This window comes from Colossoma macropomum, unplaced genomic scaffold (genome assembly GCF_904425465.1).
Source record: "Colossoma macropomum unplaced genomic scaffold, Colossoma_macropomum, whole genome shotgun sequence".
Lineage (NCBI taxonomy): Eukaryota > Metazoa > Chordata > Actinopteri > Characiformes > Serrasalmidae > Colossoma > Colossoma macropomum.
Genome location: NW_023494785.1, coordinates 26421943 through 26434115, shown reverse-complemented (window position 1 = coordinate 26434115; position 12173 = coordinate 26421943). Strand labels below are relative to the sequence as shown.

The 12173-nt window shown below is 39.1% G+C and overlaps 1 protein-coding gene across 2 annotated transcripts; it reads left to right on the top strand.

The window, feature by feature from the left end:
- Nucleotides 1-635: 635 nt before the first annotated feature.
- Nucleotides 636-11387, top strand: mboat7 (membrane bound O-acyltransferase domain containing 7). 2 transcript variants are annotated; one of them, XM_036588702.1, is made up of 9 exons: nt 636-701; nt 1747-1826; nt 2823-2952; nt 4286-4412; nt 5035-5191; nt 5923-6118; nt 8136-8288; nt 8989-9165; nt 9296-11387. In XM_036588702.1, the coding sequence occupies exons 2-9, from the start codon at nt 1751-1753 to the stop codon at nt 9690-9692; spliced, it is 1413 nt and encodes a 470-aa protein (XP_036444595.1). In that variant the 5' UTR covers nt 636-701; nt 1747-1750; the 3' UTR covers nt 9693-11387. The 2 variants fall into 2 exon arrangements, with proteins under 2 accessions (XP_036444595.1, XP_036444587.1); XM_036588694.1 differs by having other exon boundaries at nt 8112-8288.
- The last annotated feature ends 786 nt before the right edge of the window (nt 11388-12173 follow it).

The following is a 12173-nucleotide window of genomic DNA, read 5'->3' as shown; positions in this document are numbered from 1 at the left end:
AAAATTGGGTTAAATAAGGTGCATAAGCAGAAGCAAATAAAAAGGGGGGCACATTAGCAATAGCAATATAAGAAGTAAGAGATATTTACATTATTAATCATTAAAACAGAAAACCTTTTTTCTCTTTTGCACACACATTCACACTCGCACACACCTATAAATGAGTATGAATTTCTCTCAATTTTCATATCATTTGCGATGTACTTCTTAATTCTTAATTAATAATTTGTTATATAATTTTTTCTGTGTTAATTAGTGTGACACGCAGAGCACGTTTTTCAGTATTTTAATTACAGCGCCCTCTGGTGGTCGTTATTACAAACGCACCTTGATTTAACCCATCATTATAGTTTTTGGAGTGTGTGGCTCCAGCGGTTTTAAATCTGCATTACAAATGAACATTTTATACAAATATGAAATCTGTATATATAGTATACAATTATATAGTCTGGTACGTTTGTATTTTCAATGCGTTATCTTTACATCGCTGTTGAGCATTACAATGAATTAACTGCGTCCATAGGAAGTTGCGTCAGCCAATCGTATTTCAGCTACTCACGCTCAGCTGGAAACGGCTCTATGATTGGCCGATGCACAAACTGATTGACAGCTTTTCCCGCCTCCCGCCCCGCCCACCCTGCTCAGCGTAGGAAGTGACTGGGTGAGGAAGTGTCGATAGACACACGGGCACACAGCAGAATGTGAGTATTAATAGAAAAATCAGATTTCAGCTTTTAAAAGACGAGCATAATCTGATTGATTTGCCATCTTAAATCCGATCGAAGCTGTATTCCGTCGCTTAGTCGGTTACATTTGGACATTTGTTGTCATTTGTTCATGTGACTGATGACCAATACTACTGATCAATCTGTGGCTCTCATTGCTGTATCGGATTATGGCCTATAAAGTGATTCACCTCCACGCCTGTGTGATGTTGAGCTCTGTAATCTGAGTAATGTGAGAAAGAGACACAGTCTGAGCTCTCTCGTGTGCAGGAGGTTGAAGGAGAATGGGGGGAACTCTGTAGCATGTACATTATTTATTATTTATGGGTAGAAAGTCTGAGTCTAAGGGGTTTCCCACCTAAAATCTATCATTTATTATGGGATTGACAGCTTTAGTCCACCCCCATGCACGTGAACTACAATAAAAGGTTTAGTAGTGAATTATTGGTCATTTCTTACTTTGAGAGAAAGCTCTTATTGCCTGATTTTAATACTTATTGGACAGACAAGGGAAACTTAGTCTGAGAGCAGCTTCACAACACAAGCATTAGAGTGAGTGATTTTATGGTCCTACTAACAATTATGTTTTCACATCCGTCATTTTTCTTGGCCTTTACTATATGGATACTTTGCTAATCAGAAGTCCCTGACATGAGAGCGTCTCGATAGAGTTTTGAAGTTGACAATGTCTGTATATCTTCCTGAACCGTATTGAGTAAATTAACCGGACCAGTTGATTGTCTGTTGTCTTGCTTTTGACATCCATCCAAGGTTTATCTCTAAACTCACTGGTTATCTGTGTTATAAAGAATATCAGGCATATAGGCCTGTCTACTAAAAAATTAAATAATAAAAATGTTCTGTGTCCCTCTAACTGACTGATTCTTGTAAAAGGGGGCCTCCAGGTTTGTTTTATGTAGAAAGCTCAGTAAAACTCTGCACGCAGTTTCATGTTGCAGCATAGAGACCAGTGAGTACGGTGTCACCTCTTCACAAGAGTCTTCTTTATTTATGTGAATAGAGAAATGTCTCCAGATGAGCTGGTCTACCTGGGGATCCTCGCCGCATCAATTTCCGTGGGATTCCTCTTCCGCCACCTGAGTAAGTCCCGGCTCCTGACAACACGAATCTGACAGCTGTGGAAAACAGAGCACTGAGTTAAAGGAGTATTTTAGAGAAAAATATGATTTACACAAATGTAGTCAGTCAGCCACGACAATGTTGTGTTTTCTTTATTTTTGCACTGGAGCTATGAAGCTAATGTAGCTAAGTGATGGAAGGTTATACTCAGTAATTAACACTGTGCAAACATCATACCTAAATCATCACACATTTGAATCGTGCTCTGCAGCAATCACTCCTGTACTGTGACATATTTTCAAGTGAAATGTGGTATCAGGGAGGGTCTCTAAACTAGATGTTAGGTGGGGATTGAAGAAGGGGCAATTAAACATGATATTAATGGTGAATAACATTTTCGCCGCCTGCTGATGTATGGTGACATAATCAAAACTCAGAAGACGGTTTTGAAGTGGACAAAAGTCACTACACTTAGATCAGAGATTACAGCAAAAAGCAATGATTTTGCATTTTAAATGTTATGATAAAGCATGCTCAATATGACCTGGGACATGAAGTGACAAGGTAAAAAGGGGCAATTTTGATTTCAGGTTGACTTTAAAGTGGAGTTCCACCCATTTTTCAAAAAACAAAGCAGTTCATTGTGTTTTGATGTAAAATGGTACATTGTAGAGAAGCTTACCAACACCGATTTCTTTACAGTGGTGGTGAGAGGAACTGTGGGTCACAATGCCTATGAGACAAATATAACTGTGAGGGTAACTTTCTGTGAGTTAGCTTTTAGAGGCTTTAAATGCTTCAGACATCTGGTTCCTATTACCACCACTGTGAGCAATTCTAACTCTCTAATTTTCTCTAAAATGACAAATTTCAAATGAAACTTCTCTGACTTTGGTTACATTTGAACAACTTAATTATGCAGAAATTTGAAAAAAAAATTGTGGAATTCCCCTTTAAATATAGTATGAAGTCCTGCTGCTGTAGCTAATAAGACTATGAATTGTATGTTGGTAACAGGTCCTCCAGTGAAGCAGGGCGCATCATTGCTCTTGGGTCTCACCATCACTATTGCAACCTGCGGCATCCACACACTACACTCACTGTGCACAGTTTTAGGAACATGGCTGATCATCACGTTTAACTGGAGGTGAGCGCCATTCTTGCAAACATGGGTTACAAAACTCAACGTTCCAGAACAGAGCATGAGTGTTGCGTCATATCTGAAACGATCACAGTGTGACTAAAGCTAAATGTCTCTCTGTTGTATTCATTAGTCATTATAGGGACCTCAGTTCACTGCCCTGTGTAATATGATGCTGATGACAGTCTTCAAAAAAACTTTGAAGAGAAATAACTGACTCGAGCTTGTGGTCTTGCATGAAGGTGTGGGGATCTTATCGTTCTGCATGATTTTTTTTTCCATCATGCAACTTCCTCATTTGTTCTCAAGTTCTCTTGCAAAAAGTCTTCTGCTGTTAGCTTTGCTAGAAGAGATGTTATCAAATATTTTTTTTCTTGTCTTTCTGTGATGGTCTGCAACAGTTAGATGCCACAGCATTTTACATTTTAAGGCAACAAATCTGAGTGGCCTTTAAATAATAATAGAATAATGTACAATGGGTTAGTACACAGTGGACTGCATTTCACTGTAGTTTTTGAGATAATTAATTAAAGAAAACCAGTAAGAATGTAAAACCTTTTATGTCTGTGAAGGCTTTTAATCATCCTGGTCAATGAATCTTTTAGCAGTGGTAAGTCAAGACCACTGGACATGTAGGACAGTCTTGAAGATATTTGGATGAACTGATGAATTCCATCGCATGATGAGTGAAACGTCTTCAATATAAAATCTAAAATCTTACTTAAAACCTCACGTTTCTCATTTATGATGTGGCTAGAAAAGTGACAGAAATAGCATTGAAACTCTGAAGAGATCACAAGATTGATTACATTTGTATTCATACATTACTTTTAGTGTTGGCACAGATCTGATACAAAGTATCGGACCAATATTTCACCCAATCCTGTAACAAATCTAGCCCAAAGTAGCAAAAAAAAAAATATATATATATTATATATTTGCTGATACTTAAGTTTTTAATACCTGGACTGGAAAGGAAAAGTGGTATGGTGCCACCTCTAATTACAACTAATTGTGAGAAGTCTCTCATCCTTTAGGTCAGAAATCTTTGCACACTCTCTTGACAGTTTGTAGTTCCTCCCATTGTTTGCACATTTTGGGAGTCAATCTATATTAGAGCATCTACACAATAAAAATACAAAGTAAATATAACGATTAAGTTGAGAGAGATCTCATGATGAGCAAGAAACACTGAGAAGAACCAAGACTCAAAACAAGAAAACTCATCCTCCTCTGAACCACATCAGACAGTGGAGTTATATGAAGTTTACAAGGAGGATTAAACAGTAGAGATGTTCTTCCTGTAATTAATTCCCACGTACTGTATTTTCCCCTGCAGGAATGCTCCCTCTCTGTCCCTGGGATGGACCTTCCTCTATCTGCTCTTTTTCCGGCTGGCCACATGGTTCGGTCTGCCGCCTCCCGGCCCTTTCGCCAATGCCATCCAGCTTCTTCTCACGCTCAAGGTACAGAGTCCCCAAGCTGCCTTTTTTCTGCCTCATTTTTCTAGTTGTGGAAACAAGAGAGCCTCCTCAGGCAGTGTAGTTTACATTTAGACATCTAGGGAAACACCTCACCTAGTACCAGTCAAACGTTTGGATCTCATTGAATATATGTTTTTCATAATCTAAGCATTTCGTAATCCAGACATTCTTGTTTTTGAGGTGAATAAAATAGTGAAGTTGATACCTATGTATTCGTTTATTTCAACAAAAAAATATATATATATATTTTTATGAGAATCCTCACCTGCAAATCATTTTTATCAGCAAACAGGGTCTCAGCATATGTGGAACTTCAAGACTGTTAAAGCATCCCAAGTGGCTCTTCATGAAGCTTCTTAAGAGAATGCCAAGAGTATTAAAGGGAGCCTACTTTGAAGAATCTATAATAGAAGATAATTTGGAATTTTTTTGCATCTCTCCACAGTTTTATGTTATGGAGCTATTTATACAGATTTGATATCTTTTACTATTATTCTAAAATGTGGAAAATTTTGAAAATAGTAGGTGTATCCAGACTTTTGAGTGGTACTCTGTGTTTGGAGGACTTTTATCTTTCTTAACATAATTCATTTTTATTTAACAGATGGTCAGCTTAGCCAATGAGGTCCATAGTTATCACTCAGAGAAGAAAAAAGATGTGAGCACCTTCTCCAAGTCTCCAGTGATTGGTGGCCTCTCCCATGTACCCTCCTTCTATGATGTTATATCCTACAGCTACTGCTACATTGGCATCATGACAGGTATTTTGCCTAACTTGGCATGTTCGCATTGTGGACTGATTTGTGTGTAAGGCTGAGCGTTTCTCATATTCACTGCACTGTATGCTTTGCATGTACTGTAACGTCTGTCTCTCTGTCCCTTCTCTTTCTCTGCCACTAGCCAAGTAATGTGAGTCCACTTTCTTTTTAACTGAACCTGTCTATAATTTCTGCTCTTTTTCAATATCCCAAATCCCCATCCATGTGCTTATCATCACCTGCTCAACCACACTGTACCGCTCTGTTTCTACATTTCACGCCACTCAATTCATTTCTTTTCTGTTACATTTTAACTTTCTGAATCCTATGTTATTACATTGTTTTATGTTCTCATTTCATTGTTTGTTTTCTGTTGAATGTTTCCTTTGTGTCCTGTGTCCTTCCCTTATCTCCATTCATATTATTATTTACATATGCACTACCATGTGATTATTTTGCACCCTTTAATAATTCTCCTACTGCCTGCATGTGGTTCATGCCCGATGTATCATTTCATATAATATCATAACATATTGTCGTATCATATCATACCTTACACCGTTCCATATAATACATAAATCATCCACATATAATTCAATACAAAATATCATCTCATATATCATGCCATATCATCTTCTCCATTTTCTGCCATCTCTCTCGCTTCTCTTTCCACCTCTTTCTTCCCTCTCTCTTCCTTCCACTCTCTCTCTCTTTGCTTTACTGTTGTCCCTCAGGTCCGTTTTTCCGCTATCAGACATATGCGGACTGGCTCGGGCAGCTGGACGCTGTGTCTCTGCCGGGCAGAGAGCCATGTCTGCTCAGGCTGAAGATGGTGCCCGTGTATGGAGCACTCTTCCTGTTTGCCAACTCCCTGTTCCCCCTCTCATTCGTCCGCACTGAGGAGTTCCTTGAACATAACTACTTCTACAGGTGTGTATCATTCAGACATCAAAGTCTGTACACTTTAAGTGAAAGACATATTAAAGGGCCCATATCCTACAATTTTCTTGTATACTTTTGTTCCTGAGGCCCACTTATGAATGTTGTGTTGTTTTCAAGGAACTGAAAACAGCACTAAATCATGTATTTTGCAACCTCTCTTTATCCCATAGAAACAAACATTCTGTTTTTGTTACTGTGTCTTTAAGATGGATATGCTGTTGTATGCTAAAGTTTGAACACCCCTAGTCGAATTAGGTGTTTTGTTGATGTTTCAAGTGAAAATAAGTGACCACATCCTCTGCAGGGAACAAACTTAAATATGGCACTTTTTTATGTGTTAAATTCAGCAAATAAACAGTAATTATGCATTAATTTGTGCAAAAGTGTTTCTTGGTAGAGGATGTGTATGTATCTTCACCTAGTAAATCAACAAAACATGTAATTTAACCAGAGGCACATAAACAGTTACATATGACTGTATGTAAATATCCCCTGTACTGATGGGCTGCCTTGTGTTGTACCCTTATTCAAAAAGCTTCAACTTAGATGGGCGGAGCTAAACTGCTGTAGCCTGAATAGGCAGACATATATGAATACATTGGATTTTTGTTACATCACAAAACCAATTAATTTAAAACAAGCTGTTTTAGCAGCTTAGTTTCCATATATGGACCATGTTTTGACCAGAGAGTACATTGTAAGGTTATTAGACGCAAGTTGGAACTTAACTCTGCAGGAAAATAAATATCCAGGTCCAGGATTGGTGACCACTGTTTTAGTCCGTCTATCTGCCAGGCTCTATGTTTTGGATGGTGGACCACTCTAAACTTAGCAATGACACTAATGTGTGAAAAAAAAAAATAATAATAATAATACTATGTCATTGTTACCACTGTGTTGAGAATGATCCACCACCTGAGTAATGTGTGATCAACAGTGGTCCTGTGGTCAGAAACTGACCAGTGATTAATGGGTAGAAAAAAAAGTAGGTGTATAAGTACAAGGTATGAGTTTCTAATAAAGTGGAGTGTACATTGATAAGTACGTGTGCATTTTGCAGTTGAGAATAATGTTTTATGTGAATCAGCCATGGCTAGATGTTCTAAAGGATCCAATTTAGAAAAATCTCTCCTTCGGGGAAGGATAGTGTTGTCTCTGAGTGCGTAGACATATCTAATAGGGCTGTGTATAATTTGTGTATAGCTCATGTTTTTAAAGATAGCCTGGTTGAAAGTGCACGAATACACCCAATACGTGCATCTGTATATGACTAACAAATGAGTCAAAGGCTTGTAGTTCCACAGTAGAAAACACTGTTATGACTGTGAACAGGCAAATTAATATCCTGCTTTGCAAATATCCTGATTTGAAAACATAAGCCTGCACATCATGGTGGTTAGTAGCCCCACATGCAAATGTATTTTACAGGCTGTTTTTATCCAGCAGTTATCATAGAGCTGAATAACATACCAGTTCACATAATTGAACCAGTAGACTTTCTGCACTATTCATACACGGCTAATGTGCAAAAGGCAGGTTTTCTGGTGTAGCATACGTTTTATTTCCTAATAAATAATTGCAAGTTTGGCTACACACAGACTAAGCTTAAAATAGTGCATAGGTAATTTAAGGGCAGCTCAAGCTTTAATCATAATTTAATACTAAGGTAGGCAGAGAATGTGTGAGGTGTTTTTATGGTGAGAGAAAACTGAGTCATTGGTGTGAGCTGGAGCTGTTAACAGCATTTGCCTGGCTGCCTGTGAAAATGCTACCTGTAAAAAAACAAACACAATGAATAAACTGTGTTTTCCACAGAGCCGTGTAGCAAAAGTAAATGTAATTTGAATTTGACATAGTACACCATCAGATAGAATTGGTCACCAGAACTCCACTTGTCAGTATTGGAGATGTTCGCATTATTGCAAACAGCAGCTGCTGTTCAGCGTGTGATAATGGAAACTTTGGGTGCAACACAACACAACACAACACTGTTGTGCTGTTGTAGGTTCTTCTACATGGTTGTGGTGTTCTTCGTGTTCCGGATGAGGTTCTACGCGGCCTGGTGCGGTGCGGAGGCAGGGTGTATCAGTGCAGGACTGGGCTGCTACCCACAGGGGGCGCTCTCCAAACCTGGAGGGGGACCAACAGTCCAGTACAGGTTAGCTCTGTCTGTGTACCTGCATTCACTTACCAGCGGTCTGCCTTGCTAGTGTGGAGTTAGAGACTGTAGCCTATTTGCTGATGCACAAATTGTGCCATCCTCTAGCCCTTCACCAGAGCTGCTCTTGGTTGGATATTTTTGGGTGGCGGAGCACTCTTAATCAAATATCTGGTCAACAGCAGTCCTGTGGTCAGATTCTAACCAATGAGGTAGAGGCAGCTGACAAATTGTGCATGAAAGCTGGGCTATAGTCCGTAACTCTACACCTATATATTAGACCTATAAGGTAAGCAGACTTCATATATAACCACCTGTAGCCATACAAAACAGTTCTTATGTTCATAATCTTATCCATTAACTCCAGATAAGAAACAGTATTACAGTAACATCCTAACTAGACAAAATCTCCTAAATTCTGTCCTAACCCCAGAGGTGTCCTAACTTCTGTTTCAACTGTCTGCTTCTTTCATTTTATTTAGTGACAGGCAGCAAAGTTCATTATAACTAGCATAATGACCTATGAGTTTTTATTTTCTAACAGCGTTTTAAAAAATCCCAGACACTTACTTTTATAATACGAATTTGTGAGAAGTATTATCTTGACTCGTCAGATCTCAACTGAAACAACAAGATTTCTTTACATGGTGTCTGCAGATTTGATTATGTTTATGTGAATGTGGTTGTTTGCCTTGACCAGCCCTGATCCTGGTGCTCCAGTGGAGTATGACTTTAAGACCATCCAGAACATTGACTGCTACAACACAGACTTCTGTGTGAAGGTCCGGCATGGTATGCGCTACTGGAACATGACGGTGCAGTGGTGGCTACATCACTACATCTACCCAAATGCTCCCTTTAGAGCTTATGCCCTGAGGTAGGACACATGCAGCCCTACAAACTGCACTCTTAATTCTACTTTTAAGTTGTTTCTGTGAATCACTGTTGAATCCAGATTGGTTCGTATGTTTGTTTTATATTAAGAGCTCTTTCTCTCTCTCTCTCAGGGCTGGTTGGACTATGCTGATCAGTGCATACTGGCATGGTCTCCATGCAGGCTACTACCTCTCCTTCCTTACCATTCCTCTGTGCATGGCAGCTGAAACCTCCATGGAGACGTCAGTCAGGGCCCGTTTGGGTCCAGGCGGCCAAAAAGCTTTTGACTGGATCCACTGGTTCCTCAAAATGAGGGCGTACGACTACATGTGCATGGGCTTTGTCCTGCTGAAGGCCAGCGACACCCTGAACTACTGGAGCTCCATCTACTTTATCATCCATGTCATTGCACTGCTCTGCATCGTGATTGGCCGAGTGATGGGAGGAGGAAGGGGGGAGAGAAAGAAAGTGAGTGAGGGAGAGAAAGAGGTAAAGAGAGACGAAACGGTGAGAGAAAAGGCAGAATGAAACTGATATAAATGTCCCGTGCAAGTAGTGGGATGAGAGTTAGTACATGTACACAGGAAAAGAACTACACATCCCGTCATGCACTGTTTTTGTGCCAGCCAGCAACAGCCATTCCTCTGTTGTCGGAGGTTTTCAGTGGTTATATGGGAGAAGAGATGCAGTATTATGTTAACAGAACATACTGTATTAAAAGAAGAGATGTTTTGTATGACCTGCCATTTTTATTATTACAAGAATTGTGAAACGGATTGTGGGGCTTGTTGTCCATATTTCTGTCTTTATTGAGTTAGTACCACACTAAATAACTGGCCTTTACATTTGTGGGAACAGTCTAATTATATTTTTTTTTGTATCTGCACGTTTCATGATCTCATTTGTGCTTATGTCTCGATTGTTTTTATTGTGTATTTTCATGTTTTCTAAAGTCAAAAGTAATATATCACAAAGTAAATCCAGTATACAGAAGACAGGGGGTGTCATTGAGCCAAGCATTCCTGCTCAGCCATCAGCTGTGTCTTGGGACAGTGTCATAAATGGCTTACAAATTCTGTTGTAAAATATGCCGTTGCCTTTGCAGATGGGCATCATGTTTACTGACCACAGAAACCATCGGACCAGACCCCTGAGTTTTTAGAGATTAAATAATTTCTTTCGACTAACAGAACGTGTTCACACAGAAGTTGTTAGGGTTGAGATGACTTTGCTTTTGTTGTTCTTTGCTTTGGGAGAACTTGAACGTTGTCTGACTCTTTAATAGTGCTGTCACTGTTATAAAGGTTGTTTTTTAGGTATCAGGAGAATGTGAAAGGAACTGAGTGGCCACATTTTTACTATCCGTCGTGAGACTACTTGAAAGGTTGAAGCTTGAATGCAAGGCTGTAGTAATCGGAGGCGTCCACGTCCGTTGTGCTGTTTAGCCCCTTAAAGGACCTCTAAGGGCCAGTCAGTGGGTCCAGAATTATATCCATGTATAACCATGCACCTTACACAGTAGTTTCATAGTAGTTACTAGTAGCTACTATATAATAGCATAGTAGTTACTGAGTATTAAACCCTAAGATTAATTGCTGAATAATAAGACTGGACTTTAAGGGGTTAAGAATTTGACTTGATTTACTCCTTTTGACTCCAGGTTTCTTTGGTCAGTGTTTAATACCTGTTTGCTCCTTCACTCGTCAGCCTCTGCTTCACTTTTTAATGTTTATGACATACCTTAAATCCTATGTGGACGAACCCATCTTGTAACATTGAATTTTTGCTCTGATGATGAGGATGATGGTTATTATTATTATTATTATTATTATTACTATTATTTTGGGCAGTACTTTTTGTACAGAATGTTTTTCTTCCATCACTGCCATAATGTATGTGGGAAAAATTAGCCAAACAACCACCAATCACAAATCACAAGCCACTGAGGCCAGTTACCATGCAGTTTTTCTTGTTTGTCTGTTGCCTGGATGTGATTCTGCACAGCTCACTGTAAATACCATCCCAAAGTCCTGTAAAGCTCAGCTGGTGTAAAACAACAGACATGGATTTAGAGTCTCCACATGGCCTCAGTATTTTCTTACTGTGCAGCACAACAGTGATGGGGTGTAAATTCTTTACCACCTGTCTAGTATCACAACCTGCAGGGTGTTTTTAATGTTTTGTGGCCCAATAAACAATACTGATCATCTGCTGTGGTCCCAATCCTGTCTCTCTGTTTTTTCCTCCTTAAATCAAGTTTATGGAATAACTGTAGGGTAGACAGATGAAACAGAAGAGGCTGCATTATTTAAAAAGGTGTTCTGCTTTGCCTTGAATATGAAAGAAAGTAAAGATCCCTCAACAGCAGCTATTTCAGCATAGAGCAAAGGTCTTCATTGCTTCTATTTTGTATATTGTTCTGAAAGTGCCGTACAGCTTTTGGTACTATGAAAGCACCTCATTGTGTTGTTACACAGCTCTTACAGTAGAGTCCTCTTCAGTTTCAGGGTTTTTTTAATATTGCATAACACTTTACGGGTGTATGACGTGTTTATGGTACCTGTCGGCTCAGAGCACAATCTTCCTGTAAGAGACACTAAAGCAGTGAATGATTAACTGTGTGCCAGTTTTGGTCTCTCACCCTGTCCTAAAAATACCAGCACACTATCATCCAGCAAAGCAAAAAACATGTTTTAAAGAAAATTACACAGAAGCCTCATTGACTAAATATATTGTCTAGTTTTCAAGTATTAAGTGTGTCTACTGTTTGTCTTTTTTATAGCTTCTATTATATTTTCAAGGGACTTGCTTTCAGTTTTTCAAAGAAACCTCCAGGGATATTTTTCACAGCTCCAAAGTTCAGTCTTAGAAGTTGGTTGCATTTTCTGCTTCTCATAATCCAAATAATCCCAAACACATTCAGTGATGTTGAGGTCTGGACTCTGGCGTGCTCAGTACATTGGTCTGAGAACACCAGCAGCTGCTTTGTTTGATTTACAAATTTTCCTT